The sequence below is a fragment of the Anabrus simplex genome, chromosome 10 (genome assembly GCF_040414725.1).
Source record: "Anabrus simplex isolate iqAnaSimp1 chromosome 10, ASM4041472v1, whole genome shotgun sequence".
Taxonomy (NCBI): domain Eukaryota; kingdom Metazoa; phylum Arthropoda; class Insecta; order Orthoptera; family Tettigoniidae; genus Anabrus; species Anabrus simplex.
Window position 1 is genome coordinate 17,193,040 of NC_090274.1, and position 21,635 is coordinate 17,214,674.

Here is a 21,635-nt window from a genome sequence, read left to right on the forward strand (position 1 = left end):
AAAGGAAAAAAAGGGCTACGAAGGGCGTGAAAATGAAAGACTCCCTAGGTCCCGAGAGCTCTAATACCGTCGGGGTCAGAAAAGAACAAGAGTTGACCAAGGAAGGTCAGAAAGTGAGGAGCCTGCCACAAGTAAGTGAAAGCAATACCAGGACTCAGCTAAGGGTCACCAACCCACACTCGGGTCCCCTTTTAGTCGCCTCTTACGACAGGGTACCGTGGGTGTTATTCTACCGCTCCCGACTTCAGGGGATTGAGGCTCTTGAATGCAGTGGTTTTCCGTTGCCTTCTGCATCCTAATACCGTTGACCAAAATTTGGTTCCTTCGCCTTTAGGGACAGTTTCTTGCCCCCATGACAATAGATTGCCCTGCCCATCCAGTCTCGGGGAGACCTTTGGCACTTGGTGTGGGGGATCTCTTTATACCTGGAGATATTCGGTCCCTACGTAGTTTGCCCGCCCTAAAGAAGGCTGACTAAGTTCAGGGAAATATCGTGATACATATTACTATCTACAGTCTGATATCCTTGGTCACCGTACAGAGTATGTGAGCCGTGTTCGCGCTGGTGAAGACTGGTAACAGAATCCGTCGTAGAAAAGGAGTCCCCGCTTCTACTGCTTACGAATGGACAAAGCTTTACCGCACCTCCTGTGGGTGGGAGACACAGACGAAGACTACACCCACGGTATCCCCTGCCTGCCGTAAGAGGCGACTAAAAAGGGCCACCAAGGGATGATGAAATTAGAACCATGAGAATAATTGTGATTAGTACCATTATGTGAGGAACGTATGGGTCTGAGTGTTGCTTATGGTAGAGTTCATGTGTATTCCACTGTGCTCACAATGGGTCTGTGTTACCTATGAGTAGTACCACTTTATGAGAAACGCCCTGGGTTTAAGTTGCCTGTGGTTGGTACCATTATGTGCGAAACACCATGAGTTTGTGTTAAATGCGAGTGGTGCCATTGTGTGTGGCATACCATGGGTCTACATTAGCTGTGACTAGTACCACTGTAGGAGGAACACCATGGTTCTGCTTAACCAGTCATTAGTACCCTTGTGAGAGACCGGTGACCTGGATTTTGGACCCCTTTAGATAATAAGCATCATCTCAATGATCAAGACCTTGTGAATTGGATCCACTGATTGTTTTCGTTTTACGATCATTTTCTCATCACCATTCGTTTTAGATTTTAGTCAGTGGATACATTTTGAAGTTTTAATTTGGACTTCGCTGCACCTCGTACCATTAGGGGCCGATGACCTAGTGTTAGACCCCTTTAAACAACAATCATGATCATCATCATCATCATCAAGCTTTACCGGGAAAATACTGTTCATTTTGCAGGCCGCCCACCCAGAGAGCAAGATGAGAGGTAGCATTAGAGGAGAACCCCTTCCTCTCGGCTGTTTCACTCAGAGCTTTGTCTTCCTTGACTGCACACAACCCAATTAGTGATGTGGTACTCCGAAATTACGTCGCCGCTTTGATCGAAGACCGCGTGGGAAGATGGAGACTTCAGCGATGAAATCACAATTTTTCTGTGGAGATGCGGGACAGATCCGTGAATATCGTGAACCCAACGCCAGGGATCTTTCATAAACGTGTTCGTTTTAGCGTTCACCTCACGGGGTGCCGGGATGCTATTGGAACTTTCAACACTGAGATTTACGAACAGCTCTTGAGTCTCTGGTTGATTCCAACATTGGACATAATTTTCCCGAAGGACAGCGTGTTAGCTTCGAGCAGGATAATCATCCAGTTCATAGCTCAGGCAGTTCAGCGATGGATCGAGGCGATAGGTCTAATGGAGAGGGCTCTGCGGGAACGCCGTCGTCGACCGAACTCGAAGCAAGAGGTGGTCAACCCTTAGGGAAGAACTGGACCTTTTGCAGGGGTTCTTTCAAACCCTCGCTGCTTCTGTGGCCAACCTACTTGAAGGAGTCATAGAGCACGATACTGATTTGTGTTTGGAATTACGGTGGGCAGAAGGCCGTGGTCACCAGGCAACCAATGTTCGTCATCTTCACTGCCTTCTATATTCAGTAAGTACAAATGGCGCCATGTTTTAAACGAGTATCCCCTGTCATTGACTGGCGTTAGCAAAGCCCCTTACACACTATGTTACTGAAGGCAATCAGTCTTCGTGATCCATGTACATTAGCTCAATAGCATAATATTGCTGAAAGAAGGCAAACTCATTTCTTACTTCACTGAAGCTCCATACTGGCACTGCGAGGAGAAGCATAGAATTGTCGATATGGGCTCGCTCTCTCATCGTGCAAGCAGAAAAACGTATCCATGACTTTCATCTTTCCCGTGTAGCGGAGAATTGTTTTATTTTCTTTCTTGTTTAGTCCTCGAGCGCAGGGACAGAACTCGAGGGAATGAGAAAAAAAATACCCATAATAAATATGTATGATGTATCTCTCTATGCAACGAAGAATTAGTAGGTATAAGAAATTGAAATAAAAACCCAGCTCGCTAGGGACCAGCTCCCAATTGCCACTCTGTCAGCAGAATCCAATGCACAGCTAACACCCGGTTCCGTCACTCAATTTGTTTCTTTCTCACATATTCACATTTGCTCTCATTTGAAGTTAAATCTCAAAACACATTTTACCTTCTTTCTTATTTAGTTCTACATCCTATACTCCAATAATGGTGGTGATTATTGTTTTAAGAGTAAGTACAACTGGGCAACCATCCTCTATTAACACTAATCAGACGGAAAAATGGAAGGGGTCCGACATTTCGAAATACACTGCCGAAAAAGAAAGCACCATCCTCAAGGACAACTCATTTTATTCTCAAGCGATGTGACAGGTAGTTCATCATTGCAGGACTATATCATTACAAATTCAGACCAAATGAAACACACATGTCACAGTAAAGGGTTCCCAAACAATCACATAAATACACGGTGTACCTCCCTCTGGCGGCAATGCAGACTTGTATTCACGCATGCAAACATTTTAAAGGTACCGAATGCAGGCTCTGGAGAACGCGTAAATTCCCGCTTAATCATGTCCCGTACGTGTTCAATTGGCTAGAGATCCGGTGATCTTGCTGGCCAGGGGAATTGTTGTATGCAAGGTAGAGCATTTTGTGTAACAGCAGCTGTATGTAAACGTGCATTGTCCTGCAAAAAAAAAAAGGCACATCGCCTTCCTATGGAAGAAATGACAGTAGCACGGCGACATCAACCTGTACATTGTAGCAGGCACTGGTTACGTTATCCCTAAGAAAAGACCAACTGTGGCCGTGAGTTGTAACTGATAGCCTGGGGTGGGACCTGGGTGTTGTGGGCGAATACACTCTGGAATAGGCCGCTCACCAGGTCTACGCCGTACATGTGTACGTCGATCACTTCCATACAGACAGAACCTACCTGAAGACAACAGAACGCCATTCCCCTCTCCAGTCGACTCTTTCACGACACCAGAGTAGCCGTGCTTGGCGGTGTAGTAGGGTCAGTGGTAGCCTGGTCAGAGGTACACGTGATCATAACCCTGCTGCAAACAGACTGTTCCCAATGGTCTTTGGTGACAGAGCAGGTGCAACATATGGCCGGATTTCGTTCCTAGATGATTTTCGTTGGCCCACCGCTGCTCGCACAATGCGTCAATCTTGACGTATGTCTGTACTGCGTGGACGTCCGGAGCCTGGTCTACGGACGTTGAAATGTTCCACAGACCACTGCTGAAAGCAGCGACACACCACCGATACACTGTGCCCAACATGTGAAGGAATCCGTCGATACGTCCATTCAGCTTCCCGCAGGCCCACAGTGCGACCCCGTTCAAATGGCTGCAGTTGTTCAACAGGAGCGCGTACTCGTCGGCAGGGCATGAATGTCGCAAACACTGTTCACCTCTAACCTCAGCACAGTTACTGCCTGCAGAGTGCGAATGGACACGCCTCCTGAGCGCCATCTGATCGCCGATGTCCGTGACAGATAAATCACTAACACAGCAACCCTTCAGGATGCACATTTTATACCCTGGTGTCACTGAATACAGTCCTTGAGGATGTTGCATGTTTTTTCCGCAGTGCATGAAGGTTCGGCCAAAGAGAAACAAGGGCCACTGGGGGCGGGGCAGGAAAACGAAAGACTCTTTAGGCCTGATAAATGCGTACTCGGTTCGCCTGGAAGGACGTGGGTTCGAATCCCTGTCAGGAAGTCGTAAAATTTAAGAAATGAGATTTGCACTTCCGGATGGCCCTGAGGTTCACTCATCCTACACCAAAAATGAGTAGTAGGTTAATTCCGGGGGCAAAGGCGGCCGGGCGTAGAGGTAACCACTCTACCCCATCAAGTGTCGAGGTTACGAATAGTGGAAGCCTTTACCTTCCACCACCCCCAAGGCCTTCACGGCCTGTACGGAGATCAGGCTACTTTGCTTTGCTTTAGGCCTAGGGTATTCGAATACCGTCGGGGTTGGAAACGAACAAGATTTGACCAAGGGAGGTCTGATAGGGTAAATGAAAGTAAGGAACCTGGCACAAGTAAGTGGAAGCAATGCCAGAACTCAGCTAAGGGGCCCCCAGAGCCAGCATTCAAAGGATTGAATAGAATAACTTTGTACGGTGGTATAAAGTTATAATCCCTGACACTCCTCGTGTAAACCGCGTATTAGCGAAACATCTATCAAGAGGGCGCTCATTGTTTCTTTGAGGGACTGGACTTCACCACCACCACCGCCTTTTATAATAAACAGTGTGCGGGCATGGCCCCCGGTATGTGTCATGGACGGTTTAAAATCTTCACTTGATGCGAGTGTGTTTCATTGGCGGGTGTTTTTGCTCTTTACTAGAGGCTGTGAGATGTAATGTTTGATTGTTTCAGGCGATCTGTGTCATCCTCTCAACTGCAAGAAGAAGGAGCTCTGTCTGCTAGAAGACGCCTTCACCGCCGTGTGCGTCAGTAAGAAGGAGCTACACAAGAACGGGTGAGTCATTAACTAGTCATCTTCCTTGTAGACGAGTACTTGTCCCATAGCCGGAATTACACCTGCCAAGAACTGGACCGAGACAGTGCATTCGGCGAGTGCTCGGCTATTACGGTTAGACAGTAGCTACCATATTGCTTAATTGTTTCTGTGTTTGTTAATTATCATGTAGGGTGGACGAAAGGAAGGAAGAAAGGCTGATTTAAGAGAAAAATATACTTGTCTGCAAAATTATTAAAGAGATATCACCATGAAAGGAAACTGTTGACAAGAAGTAAATGAAACTCTAGATATTGATTGTACGTATCGTTTATTAATTTTACATACATTTTATAATTTGGGTACTTCATATTAATTCTTCCTAAATATCATCTTCAGTAATAAAGAAAAGTTGTTGAAACTGTTCCTGATTTAGACGAAAGTAATTTTTAATTCTTCATCATTTCCATACAATGTTTGAATCAAGTGATGGAATCAACCATGAACTATTCTTCTTCCAACTTCACGTATATATAATCTTCTCCTCTTTCTGTTTCTCTTTCTTCATCTTCTACGACAGCGGCCAATAAAAATCCCCCCTCTTCAATTAATACGCCATTTTTAAACGGCTGCCTAGCAAAGTTTAGTTTAGCCTTTTATTCGTGATATAGCACAACATAGCTTGGCATCACTTAGCATAGCGTAGCTTATTTTAGCCTTTTGGATGTGGTGGCCTTTAAAGTTGCCTGTTACAGACATCTCAGCTCAATCAGGAACATTTTTAGTGTAGGAAATCTCCACAGAGACCTACCACCACATCGATTAACCACAGACTACCAATATGTCGGCTTTATATCACACATTAGGCCAGTCCTGGAATATGGAGCAGCCGTATAGGATCCATACCAAACAGGACTCATTAAACAACTTAAGATGGTACAGCGAAAGGCTGCAAGATTCGTGCTTAATGATTTCAATCCTAGAAGTAGCGTGGCAAGTATGATGGAGAAACTTGGATGGGAGATAATGGGAACTAGAAGGAAATGAACACGATTATGTGCCATGTATGATGCCTATACGAATAAGCCAGTTTCGGGAGAGCTGAACAGTCGACTAGAAAATCCCTGTGACATAAGAAAGACAGATCACCCACATAAAGTAAAAGGTAGATCGCAGAGAACTAATTATGGTAAATATTCGTTTGTGAGTCGGAGAATTGATTATGGGAATGCATTGCCTGCAGCAGTCTTTTCCCAAAAATATAAGATGCTTCCCGAATAGACTCCAGCATTCTGTAAATTTCTATGTGATGGTGTAATATTTTAATGCAAGGCTCAGTCCTCTGTAAATTGTAGTGTGAAGGCATCTGAATTATTTGAGGTTCGAATGAATTTGTATATGATGATGCTCGATTTAGAATGTTTAAATATTACAAGAAATACCATTAGTTTCTTTCTATGGAATTGCTTGCTGTAGTGGTAATGAAATGGCGTATGTCTCTTTTAGTGCCGGAAGATCCCTACTGTAGTGCTGGTGGTGGTGGTGTAAGTTTTAACTTTATTATCACACTAGTGTAAGTGATCGTTGCCACCGGACCCCCTGTGGGCGGGGGACGCAGACGAAGAATGTACCCACGGTATCCCCTGCCTGTCGTAATAGGTGACTAAAAGGGGCGACCAAGGGCTGATTGAATTAGAACCATGAGAGTACTCGTAATTGGTACCATCACGCGAGGAACACCACGGGTCTGGATGTTGCCTGTTAGTACCACTATATGAGTCCGGCTCCATGGCTAAATGGTTAGCGTGCTGGCCTTTGGTCACAGGGGTCCCAGATTCGATTCCCGACAGGGTCGGGAATTTTAACCATCATTGGTTAATTTCGCTGGCACTGGGGCTGGGTATATGTGTTGTCTTCATAATTTCATCAACACGACGCGCAGGTCGCCTACGAGTGTCAGATCGAAAGACCTGCACCTGGCGAGCCGAACTTGTCCTCGGACAGTCCCGGCACTAAAAACCACACGCCATTTCATTTACGCGACGCCGTGGATCTGCGTTCCCTGTACCCATTATGTGATGAACACCATGCGTTTGCCTTGCCTGTGGGTATTACATTGTCTGTGATTAGTACCCACTATATGAGGGACACCGCGGGTCTGCGTTGCCTGTGATTAGTACCACTATATGAAGAACACCACGGGTCTGGGTGTTGCCTGTGAGTGGTACCACAATGTGTAATAATAATTTCGTGTGGCTATTTCTAGCCGACTGCATCCCTTGTAAGGCAGACCCTCCGATGAGGGTGGGCGGCATCCGCCGTGTGTAGGTAACTGCGTGTTATTGTGGTGGAGGATAGTGTTAGGTGTGGTGTGTGAGTTGCAGGAATGTTGGGGACAGCACAAACACCCAGCCCCCGGGCCATTGGAATTAACCAATGAAGGTTAAAATCCCCGACCCGGCCGGGAATCGAACCCGGGACCCTCTGTACCGAAGGCCAGTACGCTGACCATTCAGGCAACGAGTCGGACACCACAATGTGTGGAACACCGTGAGTCTACGTTACTCAAGATCAGTACCACTACATGAGAAATACCATGGTTGTACTTTACTAGCGATAAGTACCATTATGAGGGCCCGTTGACCTGGATTTTGGACCGCTTTAGACAGCAAGCATCATCGATTCAGGATTGTGCTTTGGAAGCAGTCTCTTGTTTTAAGATAGTTTCCGGGAAGGTGGGGCATTGCGGGTCGAATCCACTGATAGTTTTAAGTTCATAATCATTGTTCATTGTCTCTTTTTTTTAAATTCTAGTCAGTGAATTGATTTTAGATTCAATATTGTGAGCTGGATACGCTGATTACTGTACATTCATATTCATCCATTCATTCTTCATTATCACGGTTTAAATTCTGGTCAGTGGATGAGTTTTGGACTTTTAAATTGTCATTACATTTCGTATCATTTCGTACCATTTGGGGCCGATGACCTAATGTTAGGCCCCTTTAAACAACAAGCAAGGAGCTTTAAAACTGAATTTGAATATATTTTGGATGAGGTAGTTATCCCAAAAGATGGCAAGTGCAATTACTTAGGTATGAGATTTGGAAGTTCTTTGCACTGGAAGGGTCATGTGGATGACAGTGTTGGGAAAGCATACAGATCGTTACATGTCATAATGAGGCTACTTAAAGGATGCAACAAAGAATTAAAAGAAAAAGTTACTTAAGTATGGTTCGTCCATTATTGGAATATGCAAACAGTGTTTGGGATCCTCACTAGGAATACCTAATAAAAGAAATAGATAGTGTGCAGAGGAAAGCAGCAAGATTTGTAACAGGGGATTTCAGGAAAAAAGTAGTGTATCAGAAATGTTAGAGGAACTTGGGTGGGAAACTTTAAGCAAGAGAAGGGAGAAAACTAGACTTACAGGATTATATAGAGCCTATACAGGAGAAGAAGCATGGGGAGATATCCGTGATAGGCTTCGTTTGGAAAATAATTATATCGGCAGGACAGACCACAAATATAAAATTAGAAGGAATTTTAGCAGAAGCGATTGCGGTAAATTTTCATTCATTGGGAAGGGTGTGAAGGAGTGGAACAGTTTACCAGGGGTAGTGTTTGATCCTTTTCCAAAATCTGTATAGACATTCAAGAAGAGAATAAACACGAACAGAGAAAATAAATGAAATATTAGAGGGCATTCGACCAGTGCAGGTTAATGTAAATAAAAAATGTGTGTGAATAAATTAATTCCATCCCCTGGTCTAAGGAGTTTGGACAGCCCAAGTAGGGGACTGCCTGTAGGGGTGAAGTACAGTGGAGACTTCGAGGGCCCTGGGACCGCTACGGTAGCTGTGAAGGCCCATCAGGAACTCTGAAAAGTGGTGGCAAAAGGGGCTCTGGTTAAGACGCAGCGGGTCGTTATGCTACTTAGGTTCCAGAATGGGTAAAAAAAAGTAAATAAATGCAATGTAAATTTTAATCTTACACCAGTTGTATAGTATCATTTGAAGTAATTCCACATACTGTATATCAGTTGACTATATTTGTAAGTACAGGAGATACTATAAGTAGAATTTTGTAAACAATATAAATTTATTAAGGATGAGCTGTCTGTTTAATAGAAAATATTGTTAACGTAAATTGTATAATATTGTATTATAGGAAAATTTTCTTCTCTTGTTAATTTAAGTGCTTGTCAATAATGTATTTTAGTGTACCAGAGGTAGACACCTCATTTGCAAATAAAGAGATTTTGATTTTTGATTTTGATCATAATCACAATTGCCACCGGGATATTTCCCAGTTGCGATGCATTTGTTAATAACGTCACGTCAATAAACACGTCCTTGCTATGCTCCCGTAACCATGGTATCTCATCCGGGAGAAATGAAATTAAAATCTATGATTTCCTTTATATTTATAGTTTATAATTTTGAAACGCAATAGGAATTTGAAATTCGAAGAGTATTACATTGAACTTGGCTAAGTTTGGGAGATAACATTACCAAACTCATATCTGTAGCATTTAAATGAAACAGAGTGTTACACTTGTTATTTTACACACGCAGTGCTATAAATTTCCCCCCCTCCTATTGTGAATGCAGAACGCAGTGCCAGCTTGTCGTTATTACGGCTCGTGGATTCACTTGTTTGATATGAACGAAGTGTTCTCATCACTGCCCTCAGCAGCAATCGATAACAGCGTCACGCCGCTACTCCACGAGAGCACAGAGGGCTTTGAATATCGAGCAGGCTTTTGACGTCACTGCGCTACTATTAATGGCCCTAAAATGTGACAATAATGCGATCCTACCGCCCCCAATCAGAGTGAACACTGTTACCAACTGTTGTGGTTGTGGCGTTCTGTTGAAATCTTCCCCTTAATGAAACGCGGGAGATGAAAATTGTTTTATGTTAATAATCTGATGATTTTACTCATGTTGAGCTGAGGATCGCCCAGGCAGAGAGAAATGAGTGATTTTTCACTATTCGAGTTTCGTGGAGAACCAAATGACTGTTGTCAGAAACAGTGTTTCAAGATGGCCTCTATTCGTACCTTTCATTGCCACAATTAATTTGCTTTCATATTATTATTATTATTATTATTATTATTATTATTATTATTATTATTATTATTATTATTATTATTATTTCTCCATTGGGATCTTCTAAGGACCACGTGACAATTTCGATGCTTCATCCTTTGTTGTTCCTTCTTCTTCCTCCAACAGTCCTTCATATGCTCACCATGCATCTTTTTCCACTCCTCGGACCATTTTGAACCTATCTTCTTTTCCTCCCGACCTTAGAATCCTTCTATTTTTAACATTCTTTATAAAAATCTTTCTCTGATGCTTCTTCTTCTTCTTCCCTTATGTTGTTTCTTTCCAAATCTTTCTTGTCTTAATGAATCCAGTTTATTGTTGACTTCTTGTTCCAAATATATTTGAAGATCTGTTTGATTAACCTGTTGTCATCCATTCTGTATGAATGTCCAAAAAATATCAACCACCTCTTTCGCATTTTATCTGTTATGTTTTCTATGTTCCGGTATATGTCATCATTACTTCTTGATTTCCAGAATTGTGCAGTTCTTAGCGGGCCGAGTATTTTCCGTATAATTTTTCTTTCCAGTACTTCTAATTTATTCAGCTTATAATTCAGTACTACTACTACTAACAATCCTTTCATTCCCCACCCTGAAGGGGTGGGGCGGACCACCTAGAGGGTAACGCCCTCTCTCTGGCCAAGAGATGCGGGCAGGTTGGGGAGATGTGATGGAAGAAGGAGGTGGGTAAAGGATGTGAAGAAGTAGGAGATGGAATAGGAATTATGTCTATGCCTAGGGATTGAACAAATTCAGTACTAGACATTCACTCGCGTATAGGCATTCCGGTTTGACTACTGTGTTGTAGTGTTGTATTTTGAGGTTTTGAGATAGACACTTTTTGCTGTAGATATTCCTAGTTATGCCGTCTGCTCTTTCCATCTTGTGTATCATTTCTTCTAAAGCGGATTTTTCTAAACCATTTTCTTGAATTATTTCTCCCCGAAAATTTGAATTTATTTACCTTCATTATTCGACCAATTTCTGTTATTAGTTATTCTGGAGCATTTTTTTCATTTGTCATAAATTTGGTTTATTCCTATTATATTCGTTTACGGCGATTTGAGATCGCGTTAAGCAACAGTCACACATTACTACAAGCCTTCTTTGCAACCCAAAATCTTTGCATTCTTCCTCTGGCAGTCTGTCTTCTTTCCTCTGTCCATCCACTATTCGTTTTCTGTTTAGGATGTCTTTCCGATTTAATCCAGGCTGCTCAAGATCCTTTCCTACCTCACTGAACCATTTGTCGAAAACTTCTGGTGTACTGTCAAGTGTTTTAAAAATCTGTTTTGTCACCCTCTTCTCGTCCATTCTAAACAGATGTCCATAAAATTTGAGTCTTCTTTTCTTCATTGATTCAATCAATCTCTCACTTTCTTGGCATATTTCTGCCCTTCCACGTAACCTGACTGGACATCCACGATTTTTGGACCCATTATCTTCTTCCTCCCAAATTTCTCGGCTTGTGTTAGTCCCGACATTCCCGTCATTCGGAGGCATTCACTGGCATACAAACACACTGTTTTGATTACTGTATTGTACTGTCTTAGTTTAGCTCGCCTTGAGATAGCTTTCCTCTTGTATAAAGCATGTATCCTACGAAAAGCAGCTCAATTTTCTCTCGCCTGCTGAAGTTTGGTTCTCTCTCACTAGTTTTCAGCTGTACGATTCCTCCGAGGTACTTGAAAGTGTCAACTCTTTTTGTCTCACCATGCTTTGTCTTCAAGTGATGAGGGACTGTTTTGATATTGGATATGCACTATATATGTATTTTTTTAAGGAAATGCTCTGCTTTATCTGCTTCCTGCTTTGGTATATTTATCTAGTTTATTATTATTGCTTATTATTTTTTAATGAGCCAACTCCTCAAAATTGAAATTCCATATATTAAAATAATCCCACTGTTAGTACAGCATTAATGACTTTATAGACTAGGATTATTTTGCGTAGTGAAATATATGTTACGGTAACCCCTGTTTTCGAAAAGGGTCTTATAAACAACCCTCAGCAGCTACCGAACAGGTCTACTTATTGCCGTACGCTCTTCCTATCGCGTGTAACCTTTATTCTATAGCAGCTTTTTGTAAACTATTTTCTTGAATTATTTCTCCCATGAATTTGAATTTCTTTACTTCCTTTATTCGACCAGTATATGCTGTCAAACATTTTGGAGCGTTTTTGATGTCTGTAATAAATTTGTTTTCTACAGTGATTCTCAAGTCTGGTGTTTTTGGCTATTTCTTCTATGAGATTGATTTGTGATGTTGCATCTCTCAGGGGCTCTGAAAGTATAACTTATTATTATTATTATTATTATTATTATTATTATTATTATTATTATTATTCACCACAGGAATGCTGTTGTGTATGTCAATGTCTGTTATAATGTAACGTACTTGATTTTATTCTGTGGACTAGGAAAGTAAATCGCCGATCTGAGTGGCTCAGACGGTTGAGGCGTTGGCATTCTGACCCCAACTTGGCAGCTTCGATCCTGGCTCAGTCCGGTGGAATTTGAAGATCCTCAAATACGTCAGCCTCGTGTTGGTAGATTTACGAGCATGTAAAAGAACTCCTGTGGGACAACATTCCGGCACCTCGGCGTCTCCGAAAACCGAAAAGTAGTTAGTGGGACCTAAATCCAATGACATTATTATTATTATTATTATTATTATTATTATTATTATTATTATTATCAGGAAAATAAATCAGAATAAGTTCCTGCGATCGCTTGCGCACCCTTGAGAGCTTTCTTCCTTGTCCACAACTTTGTGTCATTGTTTAGCTTCTTGTGAGCTTTATCGCATCAATCCCTTCTTAAACTCGATTAGCACCGAGCTCGATAGCTGCAGTCGCTTAAGTGCGGCCAGTATCCAGTAATCGGGAGATAGTGGGTTCGAGCCCCACTGTCGGCAGCCCTGAAGATGGTTTTCCGTGGTTTCCCATTTTCACACCAGGCAAATGCCGCGGCTGTACCTTAATTAAGGCCACGGCCGCTTCCTTCCACTTCGCAGGCCTTTCCTATCCCATCGTCGCAAAAGACCTATCTGTGTCGGTGCGACATTAAGCAAATAGCAAAAAAACTCGATTAGCTGGTTTTCTTATCACTTTCCGGAAAGTATTTTTGTGCGAGTTCGCTGGTTAGTCTTTATTTTTCCATCCTTTCCAGGTGCCCATGAAAACTGATAATTGTGTCCTATGTCCTCGTCGGGTGTTTCTCTGAATAATGGTCCTTCAGGGCAGTGTCTTTCTCGAGACGATTCTTTTGTTGAGCTCGAGTTTCCTTGACAGTTTTTCTCGTTTAATTCCGGGTGTTTCTGTCCCATAAAGAATACAGTTAATAACTTTGTACTCCTGAATAGATTGCAGGCTACATCCATTTTCTGTTACGAGTTAGTGACTGATCCATTCCCCTACATATTTTAACCCTGATCTTGTTAAAGGGTAGAAGGTATTCTGGTGCTGATATGTCGATGGTCAAGGAAATACAGCTGAAGGTCTGTCTTGATGGCTACGGATTGGAGGGTTTTGATACGGACTATGGTTATATCATCTGCAAAGGCCAAGCAACCCACTTTACTAATTAAGGCCTGCATCCGGTATGACTCTCCTCCATTGATTATCTTCTCCAGTACACAGTTTAACAACAAGGCTGCCTGGCTGGAGTTTTAATCGTAAAGGGTTCTCCCACTAAACTTGACTTTGTAGCCGGTGTTCGTTAGAGTAAGTTTGACAATGTTTGTTTTGTGATCAAGTCCAAATTCTCGAGGTTACTCTTGCTGTAAACCTCATGCCGCCACACCTATGGATCTATATGCCTCAAGATCTAAACATATACAACTTTAAGGAGAGAGAAAACTACTTACCTAAGAAAAGTTTCTTCTTACCTTAAAGATACTCTCTATCGGGCATCATGTACAAGAATACACGACTGTAGTGATGAAAGCCCTTAGCTTTACACGCTTCAGCTTTTATAGATAATCCATGGTGCTCGTAGGCAATTTATAAATTATAAATATCGTACCTTCTGCTTTCACTTATGTTAAATTTAACAGAGGGGAGGGGGAGGGTTACCTTTAAAATACATAGGCCCGGTTTATTCAATCTCAGTTAAAAGAACATTAACATAGCGTTAAAACTTTAGCAGCATGTTAAGATTCTTGCATTTATCCAAACATTTCCCGGGAACTGTTTGCTAACACGGTGTTAACTCTCACAAGAATCACGATCAGTGAGAATCTACTGTAGAAGGCAGTGGCAGAACCATGCAGTTCTTGAGCGCGCTCCGGTGCGCTTTTGTTTGAATACAGCTATAAACCAAGGTGCGCGAAGTAAACATTTATTAGAATTTATCATCTTGACCGTGAATTTTCGGTTATTCTGTGGACAAATATGAAAAAAGCTGAGAAGAGAATGCGTAGTTCAAATTTATCTTATTTAGGAAATTATTTACAAGTATATACCTATTATAGAAGGTAAGTAAACTAATGGATCCGTGCTTAAAGCTAAGTGACACTTGGCAGAAAATTTGTACTGAATTCAATGTGAATACTGCGTTACCCAACGTACGATTAAGTAACTGAATCAACTGTATAAAAATCTATTATATTTTTAAATCTTTGTGGATAGGCCTGTCATATTCGAAATATTCAAAATACAGAGTTTATGCATCTAATGCACTTGCTATATTTTGAGCTACCAGGGAATTTAACTGCTTGAACCATGAGAGTTAAACAGATTGTTAATCTTAACCAATGTTGATTAAATGCTAATTTGGTTAAGTTCACCATTAAATTATTTTAACATGCAGTTAAATGTTAAGCTGGCCCCATGGTGTAGGGGTAGCGTGCCTGCCTCTCACCCGGAGGTCCCGGGTTCGATTCCCGGCCACGTCAGGGATTTTTACCTGGACCTGAGGACTGGTTCGAGGTCTACTCAGCCTACGTGATTAGAATTGAGGAGCTATCTGATGGTGAGATAGCGGCCCCGGTCTCGAAAGCCACGAATAACGGCCGAGAGGATTCGTCGTGTTGACCACTCGACACCTTGCAATCTACAGGCCTTCGGGCTGAGCAGCGCTTGCTTGGTAGGCCAAGGCCCTTCAAGGGATGTAGTGCCATGGGGGCTGGTTTGGTTTGGTTTTAGTTAAATGTTAACTGAGGTATAATAAACCGGGCCATAGGTTTGCGTTAAAAACTGTTCTTGGGTACATTTTTTTAATGTCCGCTAATTTAATGAGCCCTGCTCCTATAGTAGGGCCCACGAGAGTTGAAGTCTGACAGGTGAGCGGCGAAAGCTGTAACTACGAAGTTCGCTGCGTTGTCATAGTTACCTCCATTTGCAGCCTACCACCCTTTCAGACAGGCTGAGTGTTTAATAAAACATGTAGGCCTAGGCCTAATACAATTCATTTACCTTAACCGGTTCCTAAGCTCGTGTTAATAATTCCAGCATTTAAGACAGAACACGACATTATCGATATATATAAAAGATTTCATAATCACTAACAAAATCAACAGTTTCTGACAATAACCTCAACAAATGCACATTTTAATCACAGAATAGAACAACACTACCCACACTGATAGTTTTTTATTATTTAACTCCGATTGTTAACGGTAGCTGTACAATTCAAAAATAATCTACGGTATAATAAACACAATAGGAAGACGATACTTCATCGAGAAAAGAAATCAGTCAGAATATGAATGACAAAAGTGACTTAGAGCAAGCCAACCCACGTGGTGATAGCGTCCTAAAATGTTGCAACTCTGTTATCGTTGCCATAGCAACAGGCCATTTTCGAGCAGCGTTAGTCAACTTTTTCTCGCCGGTGGCGCTAAACGTCAGACTTCAACTCTCGTGGGCCCTACTTTAACTTTCTGTCTGTGAAAGTTCCTTGTTGTTTAAGAAATATTGCTGTTGGCTATGTTAGATGATTCGCCCTGTATAAATAATAATTATAATAAGTGTCCCTAAGTACCCCCAGGGGCTCCCAACTCAGGAGCGTGCCACAACGCCCGTAGCATTGTTTCACTTACATGTAACTCTTGTTCTTTGCCGACCCCGACGTTGGAAGGCCTAGGGAGTCTTTCATTTTCACGCCACTTTCTTTTCACAGATGCCTTCATTGTTAGTTTTTGAAAGAATCACGATTACTTCACCTTAAGAAAGAACGACCGCTTGGTATAAATTGCATTGCTGTTGCTTGGACGATTCAGACGATACAGGGATCGGTTCGCCGGTCAGTGTATCGTTACCGCTGATAAATTGTTAAATAACTCGATATTTTCTATAAATGTATGTAGTGAACCACCTGTAGTTGTGGCCATTATCTGTGTAATAAATAACAATGAGCTCATTACGGCGACTCCAGGTTAATGTGGTGTAATCAACTGACTAGCGACCAGCTTCAAAATTGTGTTTGGTTCACGCCTTGGCGAGTTTAAAGTCTCACAGAATACCGTGTTGGCCCAGGCAGGTGCTACTTGATACTCCATAACTATTATTGGTCTTATGGTCTACTGACTACTTTTTCTGGCTTTGAAGACTTGTAACGATTGTCCCTGTTATCAGAGGAGTTTCTGTCTCGGAACGGCTACACCATAAACGGGGTATAGTATACTTCGTTGGACCGCGCTAGGGTTACTACACCATGACAATTTCATGGAGAGCTCAGGACAGGGTTAGGAACCTTAACATAAATGAGCAATGTTAAAGGTAAATAAATAGTAGAAATGGATAAATTAATCGTATGTTCGAAGAGCCTCCGTGGCTCATGCGATAGCGCGCCGGCCTCTGTGGTTCAAATCCCCGTCACTACATGTGAGATTTGTGCTGGACAAAGCGGAGACGGGGCAGGTTTTTCTCCGGGTACTCCGCTTTTCCCTGTCATTTTTCATTCCAGCAGCCTTCTCCAGTATCATTTCATTTCATCTGTCATTCATTAATCATTGCCCCAGGGAAGTGTGACAGGCTTCGGCAGCCGGCACAATTCCTATCCTCGCCGCTAGATGGGGCTTCAATCATTCCATTCCTGACCCGGTCGAATGACTGGAAACAGGGTGTGGATTTTCAATTTCACTCCTATGTTCATGTACTTCAACCACAAGTTCAATCAGTTACTACTGATCTGCATTTAGGGCAGTCACCCAGTGGCAGATTCCCTATCTGTTGTTTTCCTAGCCTTTACTTAAATGATTGAAAAGAAATAGGAAATTTATTGAACATCCCCTTGGTAAGTTATTGCAATCCCTAACTCCCCTTCCTATAAACGAATATTTGTTCCCAAAGAAGGGGTTATTACTTCATAATTATGCCTAATGCTTCTCTCATACTTTCAGTGGAATGCCAAATCATAGGCCCAAGTCATTAGAGGGAACCGTGACCGTGGAATATAAAGAGCATTGAATATAAGAACACTTTGAGAGATGGTAAGTGAACTCATGTCCTCATCCCGAGGTGATACAGTTCTTTTCAGGCACACCCCCAATGGAGGTGAGCTGCATGTACCATTTCAACCACTTGAAATTACTGGCAATATCGAGAATCGAACCCGGACCCCCGAGGACGGCAGCTAATAATCGTTACGCTACAGAGGCGGACACATTGAGAGGCACTGCAACACATCTGCTAGATATAATTCCTGACCAACAGAACATCAGAATTTTTTCAGTCTGTAATTTAGATTTGCTTGGTTTCTTAATATAAACTCCAGCTGGGAGGTTTACCCCAATTTTAGGTCAAATGATTGGCCTAAGTAATACATAGGTTTCGAAAGAAGTTAACAGGGTAAATATTCATCCGAGGAGGTATTAAAGTCCGCCTCTGTGGTGTAGTGGTTAGCGTGATTAACTGCCCCCTCCCCGAAGGCCCGGGTTCGATTCCCGTCTCTGCAACGAAATTTGAAAAGTGGTACGAGGGCTGGAAGGGGGTCCACTCAGCCTCGGGAGGCCAACTGAGTAGAGATGGGTTTGATTCCACCTCAGTCATCCTCGAAGTGGTTTTTTCATGTTTTCTCCACTTCTCCTCCAGGCAAATGCTCGGATGGTACCTAACTTAAGGTCACGGCCGCTTCCTTCCCTCTTCCTTGTCTACCCCCCTGTGGGTGGGGGCGCTAGAATGATACCTACGGTATCCCCTGCCTGTCGTAAGAGGCGACTAAAAGGGGCCCCACGGGCTCTGAACTTTGGAGCGTGGTTTGGCGACCACGGGGTCCTTAGCTCAGTCCTGGCATTGCTTCCACTTACTTGTGCCAGGCTCCTCAATTTTATCTGTTCTATTCCACTTCTTTGGCCAACTTTTGTTGCTATTAGGTTACGAGGGCTATGGAATCTTTCATTTTCACGCCCTTCGTGGCCCTTGTCTTCCTTTGGCCGATATCTTCATTTTTCGAAGTGTGGGATCCCTTCCATTTTTTTCTCTCTGATTAGTGTTAAGTTATATAGAGGATGGTTGCCTAGCTGTACTTCCTCTTAAAACAATAATCACCACCACCACCACTTCTAATCTTCCCATCCCGCCACAAGGCTCCTGTTCATCATAGCAGATGAGGCCGCCTGGGCGAGGTACTTGCCCCCCTCCCCAGTTGTATCCCCAAGCCAAAAGTTTCACGCTCCAGGACACTGCCCATAGGGCGGTAGAGTTATAATCCCTCGCTGAGCCCGAGGGAAAAACCAACCCTGGAGGATAAAGAAAGAAAGAAAGAAAGAAAGAAAGAAACAACGTCCACTTAGGGTAAGTGGCAAGACGATGAAGTAAGTCTACAATATCGCTGCCAAGATAACCTCTTTCCAAGAGGAAATGTTTTAACCAAGTAATAGTTTATAACAAATTAACACAAGTAAAGTTTATCCACATAATAGTAAAAGTAGGCTATATATTTTTTACAATTGCCTTTACATCGCACCGACACAGATAGGTCTTACGGCGACAATGGGATCGGAAAGGGCTAGAAGTGGGAAGGAAGCGGCCGTGGCCTTAATTAAGGTACAGCTCCAACATTTGCCTTGTGTGAAAATTGGAAACTACAGACAACCATTTTCAGGGCTGCCGACAGTGTGGTTCGAACCCACTTGCTCACAGCTTGCGCACTCCTAACCCCGCAGCCAACTCACCCGGTAAAAGATCTATTATAGATACAATGAAAGCAATCCAAGGGATCTAACCTATGTAGATTAACACCTAACAGTGTATGCAAAGTAGTAGAATAGCGGTGCGCAAATCAGTTCCCATTACTCACCGCGAGGACTGAGAGCGAATTAGCCCCTGTGAGGAAACATGTAATACAATCATACTTTCATTTTCTCATACCAGGACAGTGGTACTCAGATATTAATTTGGTCTAATTACCTAAAATATAAATAACTAGCAATTACCCGCGGCTTCGCTCGCGTGGATTTTGTAATTTGATCAAAGTAATCGTTCCTAGATATTGTAATAAGACATTATCTAAAAATTCCAAAAGTATGAAAACCCACCAAAAATTGAGTTTCATTTACCCCAGAAATTCTTCGTAATCCATGATTGTGGTATTACATTTTGGAGCTAAGACGACCATGCGACATAGAACTGTACATGTAAGAAACAGTCTTCTCTCAAGTCGAATAAATAAATGCATGTTTCTTTATTTTTAAAGGAGATTCCAAATACCTATTCCCACATCTGTAACATCTTCAGTTTTCGAGATATAGATAAGAATCCCCATAAAAAGAATTCAACCCCTTGATCAGTCCTTCTCCCACACCCACCCTCATCTAAGTGTATGTTCCGAAAACAAAAATGCATGTTTCTGTAATTTTAAAGAAGATTCCAAATAACAGTTTTCACATCTGTAACATCTTCAGTTGTTAAGATATAAGTGTCCTCATAAAAAATAATCAACTATTTTTCACATCTTTTCACTCCCCCGTTAAGTGCCTTCTCCGAAAACAAAAAGGTACATGTTCTTGTATTTTAAGACTTCCCAAATACCAAATTTCTTGTGTATGGTATATATACATTCTCACACAAATAATTCAACTAATTTTTCAATCCTTTCACCCTGCCCCTTCACCGTTAAGGGTTTTCCTAAAAACAAAATAATACGTGTTTCCTTATTTTTAAAGGAATATACTGTAGATATGCTAATTTTAAAAATTCACCCCTTTTTTCAGTTCCCCTTAAGCGGATTTTCCGAAAAAAATTATGTTTATTTAGTTTTACACGAAATTCCAAATACCAGTTTTCAAATCTGTAATATGTTACGTGTCTGAGATAATTTTCAGATATAGTATTTTTTAAAGTTCACCCCGTTTGTCACTCCTGTTCATCCCTTATTCATCGGATTATCCAAATACACAAAAATACGTGTTTCTTTATTTTCAAAGGAGATTCCAAATACTAATTTTTATATCTGTAACATCTTCAGTTTTTGAGATATGTCTCCTCATCAAAGGTGTTCAACCCATTTTCCCCTTTTTTCACCCCCTTAGTGGGATTTTCTGAAAACAGAGAATACGTGTTCTTTTATTTTTAAAAGAGATTCCAAATACCAATTTTACGTCTGTAAACTTTTAAGTTTTTGAGATATAGATATCCTCGTTTTAAAAATTCTCCCCCCTTTTCACCCCCTTAGCGACAGAATATCCAAAAATCCTCCCTTAGTGAGCACCTACACCCTAATATAAATGTATCCCCGAAATTTCATTTCTTTATGTCCAGCAGTTTTGGCTCGGCGATGATGAGTCAGTCAGTCAGGACATGTTATTATATATATAACATTTTAAACTCCTATGTCCAAAAATCTGGTGGGGCTAAGCCACATTAGCCCTTAACGCCGCACCTCCCCTGGTTACATATAGTGTTTTTCTATTTTCTCTCACCTGAAGGAAAGTAGAACTCTGTGGACCAGAGAGCCAGCACTGTCCAGCAAATAGTGGTGTGCTCGTGCATCCAAATGGGATAACAGTCTTACTTCAACCTGCCGAGGATGGCAGGTGTTGCGTATTTATATGATCGCAAATTGTTTCGAGATAAACCTTGAAGAAACTGAGGTAATGGCGGCGGGGAAGTCAGCTGATCGGCCAAGATGGCGGCCAGTAAGAAGTCGACAGGTGAAGGGTAGTGGATGTAGATATAAGTACGGGGAGTCAGTACATCACAGCACAGACTCGAGCACCTTAAAATGTCACCCGACTATGGTTTTTCTTTAAGACGAGCTTCCCCTTAAGACAGCCACCAGCACGCTTGAGTGAACCTAGAGGATAAAAGCGGAAGAAGTATTTTTCATCTCTCTTCTCTATACCACATTTTGCATGTCGTCCTAATCCCCGTGCTATTTAGCGGACGTGTTCTCTAAGCCCCCTGCAGCAGTGACATCATTATCGCTTTATGTTCTTTGACGACTCGCTGCTCGCTCTGTGGAAGGTCTCTCTCAGCCTAGACTACGACTATCCTCAGATTAAACTGTCGTTAATTTAATACCATTTTATCTAAATGATAGTTCATATGTTGACGGAGGATTACGAATGCCCCAGCGGTGTGTTGATAATAATAATAATAATAATAATAATAATAATAATAATAATAATAATAATAATAATAA

At 42.0% G+C, this 21,635-nt stretch overlaps 1 protein-coding gene across 2 annotated transcripts in view; it reads left to right on the plus strand.

Annotated features, from left to right (window-relative positions):
• Window positions 1-21,635, plus strand: part of Cow (Proteoglycan Cow) — a 309,533-nt gene that overhangs the window by 231,657 nt on the left and 56,241 nt on the right. For both annotated transcript variants that reach the window (XM_067154949.2, XM_067154950.2), the window contains exon 3: window positions 4,851-4,953. In XM_067154949.2, coding sequence (XP_067011050.1) covers window positions 4,851-4,953 — 103 coding nt within the window. The remainder of the gene's footprint in view (window positions 1-4,850; window positions 4,954-21,635) is intronic.